This window comes from Saimiri boliviensis, chromosome 16 (assembly GCF_048565385.1).
Source record: "Saimiri boliviensis isolate mSaiBol1 chromosome 16, mSaiBol1.pri, whole genome shotgun sequence".
Lineage (NCBI taxonomy): Eukaryota > Metazoa > Chordata > Mammalia > Primates > Cebidae > Saimiri > Saimiri boliviensis.
Genome location: NC_133464.1, coordinates 72189066 through 72205059, shown reverse-complemented (window position 1 = coordinate 72205059; position 15994 = coordinate 72189066). Strand labels below are relative to the sequence as shown.

At 35.9% G+C, this 15994-nt stretch overlaps 2 protein-coding genes across 13 annotated transcripts in view; one reads left to right on the top strand and one right to left on the bottom strand.

Annotated features, from left to right (window-relative positions):
- Positions 1–45: 45 nt before the first annotated feature.
- On the top strand, positions 46–8921 carry EXOSC8 (exosome component 8). The gene is made up of 11 exons (XM_003934414.4): positions 46–132; positions 1575–1611; positions 1803–1866; positions 2253–2326; positions 3781–3826; positions 4841–4946; positions 5044–5089; positions 5888–5984; positions 7068–7188; positions 8072–8178; positions 8502–8921. Exons 1-11 carry the CDS (start codon positions 116–118, stop codon positions 8615–8617), a joined length of 831 nt encoding a protein of 276 aa, XP_003934463.1. The 5' UTR covers positions 46–115; the 3' UTR covers positions 8618–8921.
- A 75-nt stretch (positions 8922–8996) lies between these two features.
- SUPT20H (SPT20 homolog, SAGA complex component) overlaps positions 8997–15994 on the bottom strand; it is a 47313-nt gene continuing 40315 nt past the window's right edge. For 7 of the 12 annotated variants that reach the window (XM_010344960.3, XM_010344966.3, XM_010344969.3 and 4 more), the window contains 3 exons: positions 11161–11266; positions 9883–9983; positions 8997–9134 (listed from right to left, as the gene is read on the bottom strand). In XM_010344960.3, coding sequence (XP_010343262.1) covers positions 8997–9134; positions 9883–9983; positions 11161–11266 — 345 coding nt within the window. The remainder of the gene's footprint in view (positions 9135–9882; positions 9984–11160; positions 11267–15994) is intronic. The other 5 variants (XM_003934413.4, XM_010344967.3, XM_010344968.3 and 2 more) reach the window with 1 other exon arrangement.

Genomic DNA, 15994 nt, shown 5'->3' with positions numbered 1-15994 from the left:
CCCCGCCTTGGCGTTTCCTGTGGCGTGAGCGGCTCGGGCATCCGTGTCGAAAGTGCGGTGGCGGAACAGGCGCGCAGGCGAAGAGCGGCGCAGGCGCAGACGCGCGGGCGGGAAGATGGCGGCTGGGTTCAAGTGAGTGCTGGCGGCTGGAGGGCCGAGTTCTATACCCTGGCCGACGACGGCTTCCTTTAACTCTTAGCTGAGATTCTGTCACCTGGAGGCCGACCCTTTTGGAGTACCATTTCCTTCCTTGTCGAAGCAGGCGACGGGCGGGAGGACCTGGAGGTGGTCGTAGTGAAAAGAAAGGGCTTCTTTCCCCTAGTGAAACGGGATATGAAAGGACTGTAGAGTTCCATACCCGCTGCGAGCGCTCGTGAGCGTGGTGTGTAGTGAACGTGCAGTCCCAGGAGACATAATTGTAATCTTTTAAAGATTGTGGCCTGGCGCGGTGGCTCACGTCTGTAATCCCAGCACTTTGGAAGGCCGAGGCGGGCGGATCAGGAGTTCGAGACCAGCCTGCTCCACATGGTGAATCCCTGTCCCTAATAAAAATATAAAAAATTAGCCGGGCGTGGTGGCGGGAGCCTGTAATCCCAGCTACTTGAGAGGCTAAGGCAGGAGAATCGCTTGAACCGGGGAGGCGAAGGTTGCAGTGAGCCGAGATCACGCCACTGCCACCTCAGCCTGGGCGACAGAGTGAGACTCTTGTTTCAAAAAATAAATAAATACAAATACATAAAGATTGTTGCGTCAGAGCCACATACCGCCTGGTTCTCTTTCTCCCGTAATTGATTTCTAAAAGAATCATGCCTCTTTCGGAAGGTTTTTGTGTGTGTAGCCTATGGACTTTCTTAAGAGTTTTTTTTTAAAAAAATGGATAAAATAGGATTGCAAAGGAAACCCATTATGCTGAAATAGTTATCTATGAATATAAACTCCGAAGTCATGATATAGTAGTATATATACTTGCTTTAAAATTTACCTTCTTAAGATCTAGTGACGAGTCTAGAAGTACCTCGTGGGATTTCAAAGTAACAGCCTAAACATACCGTACACAAATGAATACATCTGTGGTCTCTGTGTTTTTTAAAGTTGCAGATACTGTTGATGCTACAATCGTTTATTGCCTCCAGTCATAATTGAAGAATGTGCTAAGTTTCAATTACAGTGAAAATAAAGATGTACCTTTTTTGTTTCCTGAGTTATCTAGTACGATCTAACTATTCATGTTCACTAGTTTATGAAAGTAATCTCTTTTCATGATCACTAGATCACTCTGAATCCTTGTTTCAGAGCAAGAATGACATGATTTTTCTGACACCTAGATTAATCCGCCTTTAAACAGGTCACTCAAAGGGCTTTTAAACGCCAGTCTTCTAATCGAGTACAGCAGAGTTAAAATAGCAATTGGATGTGATTGCTACTGCACGGGTTTTTACTTTCTAGATTTAACTTTTAGTTAAAAATTGTGGTAATTTCTGCTGTATCACCACATTCTAAAGAGCTTTGCCCATTTCTGGATTTATGTTAAGATTAATCATTTATCTCAGATATATTTTTAACATGTGTTTCAGAACTGTGGAACCTCTGGAGTATTACAGGAGATTTCTGGTGAGTAAGGTTTATGTACATGTTGTGCCTTTTGATGACAATGGGCTTCTTTTAAAGATAAATTTCAAGTAAATTAAATAAATCCATTTGAAGTAACATTTAATGTGTTTCCCCTGGTGTGTGTAAAACTTGTGATAGATATGTAAAGTATGTAATAGGTAGAATCTTTTTATATAAACATATTTATTTAGAAAGAGAACTGCCGTCCTGATGGAAGAGAACTTGGTGAATTCAGAACCACAACTGTCAACATAGGTAAGGATGTATTTTCCACTTTCAACTGTATGATAATCCCAAGTTTAGTCTCTGAACCACCTCAACAGTTTTTCGGCCAAATTCTTCCTGTCTAAAGGATATGATGATTTTTTTGTCAAGAGATTTTTTTTATCCGTACAAAAGCCCTGTAACTGAATGAAAAATGATTAACACAAATTCAAGGATAGGTGAATAACTATTTAAACACGAATTTAAAAGTTTTATATCATTTAAAATCAATTATTCCAACTTGAAATACATTTTCATAAGCAACTGACAGGTGTAACAAGATAATCATATACAGCAAACTAACACACTTAATGATATGTAGATAATTTTGTAGCTGTTTTCCTTTTATGGACTTTTCATTTTGCTTATCTTTTCAGGTTCAATTAGTACTGCAGACGGTTCTGCTTTAGTGAAGTTGGGAAATACTACAGTAATCTGTGGAGTTAAAGCGGTGGGTACAAATATGTCCTATTGAGATTTGAATTACTAAATTAGCTTCCTCTATTTATTAGATTATAGTTTACACCTATAATTCTGTTGATTTGGCAGTTGGGTGTCAGTTTTTAATTTCCCAAGAGCTTTCCCTATGAGTGTTAGATAATATGACCCAAGCTTAATGACTAATTGAACATTTGTCAAATGTACCAAAATGAAATAACTTTTAAAATTTTAATCATTCTTAAAAAAATTGGTTATATAATTTGAGAAATTAACAGATTTTTGGTGACATCCTTTTAGCCAGTGATGACATGTAATCTGTGTAAATGTGTAGAAAATTAAAACTTGAAAAATTTGAGAGAATAATGGCTACTATTTACTGAGTACCTCTTATGTTCCAGACACCTTTTTAGGTACTTAGGTGCTTTTCAGAATTATCCACTTTAATCCTTAAAACAATCATTTGTTCTTTCTCTCCACCTCCTGTTTTATAAATGAGGTTCAGTAACCTGTCTAAGTACATAAGACGCATAAGTAAAACTTAAAACATAAATCTGAATCCAAAGCCTGTGCTTCTTTGACTATACTACACCCTGTGTTGTTTAACCTCAGTTGAGATTCTTCCTTGGTAAACCTAGAGTGATATATAACAGTAAGATTTGAGAACTCCCTCCTTGCCAGGTTTTATGCCTGGGATTTAACAGCTTTATCTCATTTGGCCCTTATTAGTAGTCCCTAGGCGTAGACACTATTTTCTTCCCATTTGACAGATGAGGAGTTTAAGGTTAGAGGTTAAGTAACTTGCCTAAAGTCTCAGCCAGTAAGTTTGGCTCTGAAATTTGAACTGGCTTAGTGATTACAGAGCTTTTGCTTTCCCCCCCCCCCCCGCCCCCACTCTTGAGACGGAGTCTGGCCCTGTCACCCAGGCTGGAGTACAGTGGCATGACCTTGGCTCACTGCAACCTCTGCCTCCTGGGTTCAAGTGATTCTCCTGCATCAGCTTCCCAAGTAGTTTGGATTACAGCCACCTGCCACTGCACCTGGCTATTTTTGGTATTTTTAGTAGAGAGATGGCCATGTTGTTTGCCATGTTGGCCAGGCTAGTCTCAAAACTCCTGACCTCAGGTGATCTGCCTACCTTGCCTCCCAAAGTGCTAGGATAACAGGTGTGAGCCACGAGGCGTGGCTGAGCTTTTGCTCTTTACCACTGAAGCAGCAGTTCCTAAATGTGGCTGTATCATCTGGGGAATAAATTCAGATTCTTGGCCACTGGGTGGGGGCACAAACCCAATTCGTATTTTTTAAAAGATCTCCAGGTAACCTTGAGCAGCACTGTAATGTAGTCCACTGTACTATAGTACCTTGTTATCTTGTAGAGCTATTGTGAGGATCAGCAGCACCAATACTGAATTGTCTTCATAATTTTTTAGTACCTTTTCAATGGGAAACATTTCTTTGCCACTATAGGAATTTGCAGTACCACCAACAGATGCCCCTGATAAAGGATATGTTGGTAAGTTAAATGATTTTGTAATTTTAATACAAATACTTTTAACACATTTTGCTAATTTTAGTTAAGTCCTACTAGTTGAGTTGATGTAAAGAAAATTATTCCTAATATTCAGAAATATTTAGGAATAAAACACATTCCTCGAAAGTTTTCCATGTATGTGTTAGTAAAAGCATAATAGCAGGATACAGAATTTCATACATTTGACCTTTGTCAGACTTGCTTTCTCAATTCTTGTTTATATATTCATGTGTCATGAAGTAAGAAAATAGAATTTTGGCCGGGTATCATCTGGGGAATAAATGTAATCCCAGCACTTTGGGAGACAAGGCGGCAGGATTGCTTTAGCCTAGGAGTTTGACCAGCCTGGGCAACAAAGGAGACCCCCGTCTCTACAAAAAAATAAAGTTAGCTGGATGTGCCAGTGCACACCTCTGTCCCAGCTACTTGGGAAGCTGAAGCAGGAAGATTGCTTGAGCCCGGGCTGTCGAGGCTACAGTGAACTGTGATCATGTCACTGTATTCCAGCCTGAGTGACAGAGTGAGACCCCGTCTCAAAAGAAAAAAAAAATGGAATTTTTTTTTAGTCAGAGAACTGTCACTGCACACTTATTGTTTCCATAAAGATTCTTCATACAGCTGCTATTTTTTTCTTGTCTTGGAACCATCTGTTCTTTATGATAGAAACCAACATTTTTTAAATAAGAAAAGCAGAGGAGATTGAGGTGTTTTGAAAGATATCAGGAAAACTTTTGTGAAGGATTTAGGAGAATTAACGCCTAAAATAGATTTTTTAAAAACGCATATGGGGGAAAAAAGAAAAATACAAATTTCATTTTATCTAAGCCTGGGAGTCTTACAGAGAACAAACAGAATATAACTCTAATGCTCCAATGCGTTCTACTCAGAAAAGCCTATCCATGGCCATGGTTGCCTTTGCTGTGGATAATACCCTTAACCCATGAGTAATCCAGAAGTTAAAAAGTTTAGTTCATAGCTGCAGAGTGTTTCTTTCAGTTCCTAATGTGGATCTACCACCCCTGTGTTCATCGAGATTCCGGTCTGGACCTCCTGGAGAAGAAGCCCAAGTGGCTAGCCAGTTCATTGCAGATGTCATTGAAAAGTAAGAGCACCATATATATAAATTTAATCTTAACTATATTTCATTTTCAGATAGTTTTTGACTTTTCACTTACTTTGCTCTTTGTCATTAAATCAAGTTCACAGATAATTCAGAAAGAGGACTTATGCATTTCTCCAGGAAAGGTAAGAGGAATAGAGAAGCTTGTAAGTTCTTACTAATTCTGAAGGGATTTTTTTGAGGGGGGAAAGTGAGTAAGAAAACTAAAACAACCAATCAAAGTAGCCTTAAATATGACTGTCTACAGATTTTAGAGATTCAGTAATTTCTTAGTCTATAATTCTCTAAATGAACCATATTGTTTATAAAAAACAAGTTTGACCAACTTACTGCATCTGGGAGCTACCTTTTTAACTGAAGTAATTTTTTCCCCCTTAACTTTTAGAGAAAAGTTCATTTTTTATTCTTTGTAGCAGATTAATTGCTAATCATGTTAACGTATGTTTATGTTGAAACCATACAGTAGATTCCAAAAGTCTATTTGAAAATGTAAAACTAGGTTGATTAGAAACTAGAGAGGCTTTCCTACCAGATCACATAAACTGATACGTTAGCACTGTAAAACCTAACATTTCACGCGTTATGGGAAGGTGCCTTTTAAATTTTAGCTAGGGCTTTCAAAACCATCTCCCTCATCTGTAACCTCCCAATAAGAATGGAAATTCTTTTATATCTGTAGCTCTATTAAAGGAAATGGACAAGTTTGCCATTTGTCAGCTTGGTAATCAAAAGCCAGCTTTATCCAAACCTGTCTACTTTCTTTTGATTTTCTGCTTTACAAAGGTAAAGCATTTAAGGTTTCCAAGCCTTAAAAGATTATCTTGCTTGTTTAACCAAGGGTTCTATGGTTCTTACGTCTAAGCGAATAGTATGTTCTTCCCATTAGAAGGCTTTAATTTTCTTTTGTGTTAATTCTGTTTTAGCTTGCCTGGGTTCTATACTGTGATCTCATTTGCCTTGACTATGATGGAAACATTTTGGATGCCTGCACATTTGCTTTGTTAGCGGCTTTAAAAAATGGTAAGCAGCCTTTTAAAAAAGGCAGTATTTCTACCAATGGTTTAGAATGTTGTTTTGTGAAACTTTTCATGTACATTTACTTTCATATGCTTTCAAATTAATGAATGTAATACTGACATGACTTTCCAAATATAGTTGATTGTTGTAAATTCTGTAATTGAATGCTGTTTAAGATTGCTGCTTTGACTGTACCCATCTACTTAGAATAGGACTTGGTTCCTTTCCAAAATACTGGTTGGGGAGGGAGTTAAGAGTTTAATTTCTGGCTAGGTGATTGGTGAAGATTTGCCAGTATCCTCATAGTTCTTTATGTGATACTGCCAAAAGTAGAATGGATTCTGTTGTTTTTACTGTGAGGCCACAGTAATAGTGAAGTTTCTTAACAAGGAGTGTAGGTTGACTGATTATAGAGTTCAGTGACTTGTGCATATTCCCTTTCATTGCACTGCTGAATTGGTAAGAACAAATAATTGGAGGTAGAAAATAAATTTAGCACAGTAATATTATTATAGAGTGGTTAAGGCAGAGACTTAGGTTTGAATCCTGGCTCTACCACTCTGTGCTGAAGTTTACTTATCTATAATAAAATAGGGATAATAGTACTTCTTTATAATAGAGTATTGATTAGATGAATACAATGAAAATGTGAAAATGCTTAAAACAGGACCTGACAGATATAGATTAGCTAGACATGTTATCTATTAGCAATCATTTTTATTTCAAAAATGGGTGCAGTGGCACATGCCTATAGGCCCAGCTACTGGGGAGGTTGAGGCAGGAGGATTGCTAGGAATTAAATCCTAGTCTGGGCAACATAGCAATACCCTCTCTAAAAATTAAAAATGCAAATCATTTTGACTACTTAAACTTTAAAAAAAAATTGTGCAATAAGCAGTAGGTAGGAATGTCAGATGCTGTGAAATGGCAATGTATATCCTCTGTATTTACCTTAGTCATTGTAAGGTGCTTTTTAAAAAGGAATGTTCTGGGCAGGTAAAATAGAGGCAAAGGTGACTTAAAAAAAAAAAAAGCTTAGAAACCATTTGTCCGTTAGACTTACTTTACAAATTTGCCTTTTCTTAGTACAGTTGCCTGAAGTTACTATAAATGAAGAAACTGCTTTAGCAGAAGTTAATTTAAAGAAGAAAAGTTATTTGAATATTAGAACTCATCCAGTTGCAACTTCCTTTGCTGTGTTTGATGAGTAAGTTAATCAAACTTACTTTAAAATTTTCTATATTTAAGAGAAGGGTAATTGATGTTCAGCATTCTAACTCTTCAGAAATACTTATGGTGACCCCACATCCTAGTTTTCCATCAACACTTCAATTTATACTTAACCCTACACAGTTATTTCTATTCAACCTGTTTGTTTTCATAAGCATCCTGAACTGGATGATCAGTTGTGTTCCTTTTACCTGTTCCTTGGTTTACTTATACCTGTGTCATGTTAATTTTCCAATTCTTTCACTAAAGATTTACCTCAAGTTATCTTCAGTATTTTCCAAGGATTTTAGCATGTTCAGAAATACAAGAGCAGGGCCAGGCATGGTGGCTCACACCTGTAATCTCAGCACTTTGGGAGGCCGAGGCCAGAGATCACTTGAGGTCAGGAATTGGAGACCAGCCTGGCCAACATGGTGAAACCCTGTCTCTACTAAAAATACAAAAATTAGCCAGGCATGATGGTGTGTGCCTGTAATTTCAGCTACTTCGGAGGCTGATAGTATGTTTAGTATTTTTTTTTTTTTTTGAGACGGAGTTTCACTCTTGTTACCCAGGCTGGAGTGCAATGGCGCAATCTCGGCTCACTGCAACCTCCACCTCCTGGGTTCAAACAATTCTCCTGCCTCAGCCTCCTGAGTAGCCGGGATTACAGGCACGCATCACCATGCCCAGCTAACTTTTTGTATTTTTAGGAGAGACGGGGTTTCACCATGTTGGCCAGGGTGGTCTCGATCTCTTGACCTCGTGATCCACCCGCCTCAGCCTCCCAAAGTGCTGGGATTACAGGCTTGATGTTTAGTATTTTTAAAGTAAAATTTGTTCCATGGATTTATAAACTTACACTTTTTTTCTTTTTATAGCACTTTGCTTATAGTTGACCCTACTGGAGAGGAGGAACATCTGGCAACAGGAACCTTAACAATAGTAATGGATGAGGAAGGCAAGCTCTGTTGTCTTCACAAACCAGGCATGTTCTTGCCACTTAAGTCCTAAACATATGTAGATGAAAACTCGGTGTGAGCTTTAAATTAGGGAGGGCCAAATGGAATATGGGATATTTTATTTACCTAATTTAAGTTTACTGTCGTTTCTTAACTACCTCAAATTTTCTTACATCTTTATGGTGTATGTCAGTGGTTCTTAAACTTAAGACATATATTAGAATCACTTGGAGGTCTTGTTAAACTAACTTGCAGATCTTGAGACTGTACCCTGAATTACATTATCCAATTTTTTTGTTTTATAATTTGACATGACACTAGTTTAAGTATTGGCAAAATAATTTTTCAGGTGGAAGCGGGCTAACTGGAGCTAAACTTCAGGACTGTATGAGCCGAGCAGTTACAAGACACAAAGAAGTTAAAAAATTGATGGATGAAGTAATTAAGAGTATCAAACCCAAATAAATTCCACCACATTTTCAAAACAGATTTGTAAAAACTGTATTTGTTAACACTGCACAAATGTTTTGTACTAAATAAATCTCAAACTACATTCTTCTGAAAGATGTTTCTAGTATTTCTTAGGTCACTTCCATATATATTATGTGTAGTGAAACCATTTTTAAAAAGCAATGACTTAGGCAAACCAACCCTAGCTTGTTAAACCATTTCCCTGTTTTTATTTAAAAATGATAAGGTTGTGCTTCTGTATAAAGTTTGTACATCTAGCAATGTAAAATACTGACACATTAAAAAAAAAAAACAAAAAGGAAGTAGAAACTCAACCCTTTTGATTCAATGCTCTTGTGTTTTTAAAAAAGGAAAAAAAAAAATAATGCAAGACTCAGAATTTTGGAGTGGTTGGCGTGCCTCTCTTCATTTTACTTTTTGACTGGCTGCCTGTATGCCGATGACGGTGTAGCTGAGCTGTTTGTGCTGCTGCTGCTGCCATAGCCATTTGATGCTGCAAGAATCGCAACTGCTGCAAAAGGGAGGGAAAAAAAATTGAGTTATGTTAAATGCAGGCAGGTGTGGAAAGTTTCTTTTCCTGAGAGTGATGAAAACAACAAAACTGAAAAAGGGAGAAAGCACCAAGATAACAAAAGGGACTATACCACATTGAGACAATGCACAGTCAAACAGCACCAGTGGCACAGAAGCCTGCTGAGGGCTTTAAAAATGATTCTTGGCAAACTTCAAAATTGTTACTTTGCCCTGCCAGTCTATACTGTAGTAACTCAGCAACTTCAGTTACCATTTTGTTGTATAATAATACTTTATAGCAACATAAAACAACCCTGAATATCAAGACAGTCAACTATAACATGCTGACTTTCCTTCCTAAAATTATGGTATAACATTTTTCTAAATAAACAGATAATGACATTTACTAACAGGAACACTTTTCTGGAGTAAAATATTAGAAAGTTGACAATTGGCACTTAAACTGTCTATTTCAAAATATACTGCATACTAGAAAAATGTATGTTAATGTGCCACCAGCACTTCATGAAAAATTTTAAATTAGAAAGTATGGCTTAAATGTACAAAATATATTCAGTGCTCCAAGTTGACTGGCTAAAATGTCAGACTTCAAAATTTGCTAAATTATTTACCAATTACTGTATAGTCTTAAAAGATAGTCAAATAAAACTAAAGCAAGTTATTTTGAGGTACTTTTGGAGCTGAGTATCTTTAAAAATGTAATCAGAGTGAAGTTGCTGGATTACTTGTATCTGTTGCTGCTGTTGAAAGGCAGAGGAGAGCTGGAATCTCTGCTGAGGAAGGCTTTGCTCAGGTCTGTTCTCGGCAGAGCCAAGCTGAGACAACACTACAGAGAGGAGAAGGGGAAAGCAGGGCAGTCAAAAAGTTTGAAGGCTACCAGGGTTAGAAAAGGACAACATAGAAAATGAAATAATAGAAAAGTTAGCAGTATGATTAATCTTAAGTATCAAATCATAGACATTTCAGAATATATTTAGTATATAGTCTCCTGTTAGTTGGGGGTACCACTGATTATGGAACTTCACACAAAACGAGAAGGGAGTGCATTATGTGTCAAAGCACTGAACCTCTCCTCTTGCATCTGTATGGAATTTGATACTGGTGCTATTTTGTTTAGAAGAGTACATTATTTTTGAAATATAACCAACAAGTAGGAAAAGGGAGATGGAAGAAATCTAAACTATTGTAACAACAAAACTGGTAGACAGACAATTGCTTTAAACAAAAGATGCTGCAATGAATATCAGACTATTAACAACAAAGGTGGTGAACTAAGCATTGTCATTTTTCAGCTGAGTGGGACCACAGTAATCAGTTCAACACTCATTTTGCGTATGAGGAAGTTTAAGGCCAACATACTTTAAGTGGCAAGTCTGTGGCTAGGAACATTCTCATGATTTTTCAAACTAGAGTCCTTTCTACTAAATTACACTACAGCTCTTTTCGGAAATTCATAACTGGTCTGATAATGGTACATATTTACATAAACTTACATTTGGGAATTCATTACCTCTCAATTGAAACTTTACGTAAGGATTACTTACTGCCAAAATAAAGATCTTGATTATTCTAAAGGACTTCTAAAGGCATCATAGTAAGTCCACAGTGATAAATTAAGATGCTGACAACATAGTCACTCATTCAATCCTCAAACTCAGGAAAACTGAAAAGTTATTAATTAAGATAACTACTGGCAAACACTGAAAACAGCTCTAGTAACTTCCTAGTAAATTGGGCAATTATTAAATTTTGCCAGTAAACTGTAACATAAGGAAAATATAACTGTGGTAATTGTTAAGTCAAAGCTCTTTTAATCCGTCCACCATCAAATTAATGGAAAAAATCTCAGCCATTAATTTAATAGTTCACACATTAAATATACCTTTACTTTTTCCTGTTTACTGTTTGCAAGGGAAGGAAAAGAAAGTAATTTAAGTGGTGAGATCCCAAATAGATTAGATATGTGTACTAAATTCAGCATATAAAGTTATGAAGATACCTACCAGCTGCCTGTGACTGCATAAAACTTCCTACTCCAGTAAGGTTAATAACAGCAGCTTGCTGAGCAGATAAGGCCTGTTCTTGACTGGCTGAACCTTGTTCAGAACCCTGAATAAACAAATTAATAAATGACTTAAATGACTTGAACAAGAAGGGAAAACAAATTTGAGCTGGTAAATAAGTATTTTTCCTGTATGAAAGAAAGTATCAGTATTTAGACTAGTCTTGTAAAAAGAATAACAAGGAAAAGACTTCAAAGGTATTTAGAATAAGCAAGAATAAATTTATAGTATTTGAACAACGAAAACTTTATTTTTCAGTGCATCTGTATTTATTGATTGATACTACCTTCATAATGCCTATGGCTTTTATAAAGCTTCATGGAAACAGTTTTTTAAAACTTAAAACACCCTTTGTAACATAACCATAGTACTGAAACTTTTAGGCAGCAGCCTAAGTCAAGAAAAGGAAATAAAAGGCATATAGATTTTACAGGAAAAAGTAAAATTGTCCTTATTTGCAAATGGTACAACTGTCTGTAGAAAATCCTAAGCAATCTCCAGAAGAAGTAGTAAGTTAGTTCAGTAAGAGGACACAATACAAGATCAACATATAAAAGTCAGCACTACATATATTGGTAATGAAAATGTGAAAAGTAAAATAAATATCATTCACAACTTCTCAAAAAAAAAAAAAAAAAAAAAGAAAAGCTTAGGTATGAATCTTAAGTCTAAGAAAACATGTATAGTACTTTTATACCAAAAACTACAAAACATTAACTTTGGCCTAGATAAAGACATACTATGTTCATGTACTGGAAGACTCACATCATAAAGACGGTAGTTCTTCCCCCAATTGATCAACAGGTTTAACTCAATTCCTTTAGAAATGCCAGCAAGGTTTCTGTAGATATAGACAAGATGATTCTAAAATTTATATGGAAAGGTAGAAAACCTACATTAGCTACAACAATTTTGAAAAATGATATGGGAGAAAAAACTGCCCAATTTTAAGACTCACTACAGTGAACAAGACAATGTGGTATTGGCTAAGGAATAGACATATAGATCAATGAAACAGAACAGGGAACCCAGAAATAGACTCTCCCAGATGGACCCAACTGACTTTTAACAAAGGTGCAAAAGTAATTCAGAATGGACAGCTTGGATATTGATAGACAAAACCAAAAAACCAAACCAACAAACAAAAAAAGGACCTAAGTTGCACACCTTGTACAAGAATTAACTGAAAAGGGATCACGGGTTCAAAATAGGAAACTATAAAACTCTTAGAAAAAAAATAAGAGGAAATCTTTGGGACCTAGGGCTAAGTAAAGAGTTTTGAGACATGATACTTAGAGCATTTTCCATAAAGGAAAGATACTGTTAACTGAGACTTTAGCGAATTAAAAACTTTTGTTCTGCAGAAGATATCCTTTGGTACCACCTAAAACAGTGTCTGAAGTAACATTTCAGTATATAATGGCAAGCCAAACATTTCAAAAGTTAAATTTATTTTGGTGGGAACTCCCTGGAGATAGAGATTGGACAAAAGAGCACATAGCTGAAAGGAGGGTATGTTACTGAATTTGCAACCCAGTTCATTAAATGAACAACAGAATAAGGCAGACCACATTACCACCAAAATGGAGCTCTGACAAAAAGCTCAAAATGCAAAAAAACTAGCAGTGATATAAATTTGTCCCCAAAACACTCCGCAAACCTAAGGTAGACTGTAAGCCACCACCATAAATGGAATATTCAAACAAGGAGAAATAACAATTAAACAAACATTTTGAAGAAGAAAAACACTTAAGAAATAAAAGAACTCAGGCTAAAACTAAAAGATGAAAAAAGATGTACTACACTAACATTAATCAAAATAAAGAAACAAGAAATATTACCCTAAGATAAAGGTCATTTGTTAATGATAAGGGTAAATTAATCAAGGATATAACGATCCTAAATGTATACGCACCTAACAATATGGGCTCAAAAAAACAACCTTTAGCAAAAGGAGAAATAGAAATTTCCAGTTTTGTTTGAAGACTTCAAAACTTCTCTCAGTAACTGAAAAAACATGTAGAAAGAAAAGTATACAGAAGACCTGAACAATACCATCAAATACCCTGATCTAATACAGAACACTCCTAACCGCAGAATATGCATTTTTTAAGCATATATGGAGAATTCATCAAGACAGATCACGTCCTCAAGCACTAAACAAACATCAACAAACTTAAAAGGACCAAAAAATGTTTTCAGACCACAGTGGATATAAACTAGAAATCAACTACAGAAAGATATCTGGAAAATTCCCAAGTATTTAGAAATCAAACATTATATATATAACTCATTTAAGAGGAATCCATAAGACAGAAAATTCTATGGAACGAAATGAAGGCACGGCATATCAAAATTTGTGGAAAGTAGCTTAAGCAGTACTGAGAAGGAAACACATAACATTAAATGTTTATTTTAGAAAAGAATGACCTCAACACAATAATCTAAGCTTCCACTTTTGAAACTACAAACTGTCATCAAGAAAACATACCAGAAATAAAGAACTGACTCTAAAAGGACCCACAGGAAAAACAAAATCAATTCTGACACACATCCTAGTGAAAATATTAGACAAACATTCAGGGCACACTTCTAGGCAAACTGCTTAAATAAATTTACAAGAGCAAGAAAATTAGACTGGCATCAGATTTCTCAAAAACATACAAAGCAAATCAACAGTAGGAAGCATTTTTAATAAATTTAAAGGATACCTAAAACTAGAGAACATTTAGAAGAAAACAAGTGAAAACACTTCAGTATATTGCATTTGGCAATGATCTTCAATACGATATCAAAAGCACAGGCAAGAAAAGTAAAAAGAGAAAATGAACTACATTAAAATAAAAAAACTTGTGCAATGGATACAATCAAGAGTGAAAAGACAACCCATATATCTGTGAATCAACATCTGATATGTGTACATAAAGAATGAAGAACTCCTACAATTCAACAACAACAAAAAGTAATCTGACAAAAAAAAAAAAAAAAAAAAATGGGCAAGGGTCCTGAAATAGACTTTTCTCCAAGATGATACACAAATGGCCAACAGGCATCTGAAAAGATGCTCCACACCACTAACCATTAAGGAAAATGGTTAATCAAACCACAATGAGATTATCACTTCACACCCATTAGAATGGCTGCTAAAAAAAAAAAAAAATTAAAAAAAAAAAAATTAAAATAAATAAATAAATTAAAAAAGGCAAAATCCCCAAAGACCCAACCACCATCAGAAAATAACAAGTGTTGACAAAGATTTGGACAAATTGCGATCTTTGTGTGTTGTTGACGGGGATGATGTAAAATGGTATAGCCACTATGGAACAGTATGATGCTTCTTAAAAAAATTTAAAAATTACCACATGAAACAGCAATCTAACTTCTGGGTATATATCCAGAAGAGTTGAAAGCAGGGTCTCAAGGAGATAACTGTACACCTACATTCATACTAGCATTATTTACAATAGCCAAAAGGTAGAAGGTACCCAAGTACCTTGTTTATCCATTCATCAGTGGATGAATATGGTATATACAAAATATGGTATTTACAAGTATTATTCAGCATGAAAAAAACTATTCTGACACATGCTATAACATGAAGGTTCCTTGAAGACTTTATGCTAAGTGAAATAAGTCAGACACAAAAGGACAAATAACTATATGACTGCACTTATATGAAGTATCTTGAGTAGTCAAACTGATACAAACAAAGAATAGTGGCTCAGGGGAGGAGGAAATAAAGAGTTGTTTGGGAGGCCGCAGTGGGTGGATCATGAGGTCTGGAGTTCAAGACAAGACTGACCAAATGGTGAAACCCTGTCTCTACTAAAAATACAAAAAAAAAAAAAAAAAAAAAAAAAATTAGCCAGGCATGGTGGCAGGTGCCCTGTAATTCCAGGTACTTGGGAAGGCTGAGGCAAAGAATTGCTTGAACATGAGAGGTGGAGGTTGCAGTAAGCCAAGATCGCACCACTGCACTCCAGCCTGAGTGACACAGTGAGACTCTATCTCAAAAAAAAAAAAAAAAAAAAGTTGTTATTTACTGGATATAGTTTCATTTTTACAAGATGGAAAAAGTTCTATAATAGAAATCTGTTGCATAACAATGTGAACACACAACACTACTGAACTGCACACTGAAGAAGTTCAAATGGTAAATTTTATGTGTATTTTACAATTAATTTTTTTGAAAGAAAACTAAAGATTTTATATCTAGCCATGCAATCTTTAATGTGGTTAGAATTAAAAAATGGTCAGCTTTGAATGTGCCCTTCCTGAGGACTCTATTAGAAAATGAGCTTTATCCAACTAAGACTTAGCTGAGGGAAACTGGGCAAAAGAAATGGTGAATATTTCATATAATTTGTGAGACAGAGAAACTTACATGTGGGACCCAGGAATCAGTATTTTTTAGTTTCTCCGATTATTCCAGTGTACCCAAAGTTTAGAAACACTTGTACTTCCTTCTACTGTCATTTATTGCAGTTCTTACTCAATTTCATTCTCTTTGGCAGTGTACACATTTGTTTTGTGTGTGTTCCCACTGCCCTACGTTTTATAATAATTGGGACATCTCTATTCTAATAGCAATGAAATCCTAAAAACAGAAAGATAATGATGGGGTAGAAAATATATGAGTGATAGGGGCAGAAAGACCTAGCTTTGAATCTCTGGCTTGGCCACTCATTGTATGACTATGAGCAAGCCATTTATCTGAATCTCATTCCTACTATGCAAGATGCAGGTGATAGCATCTATTCAGTATGGTATGACT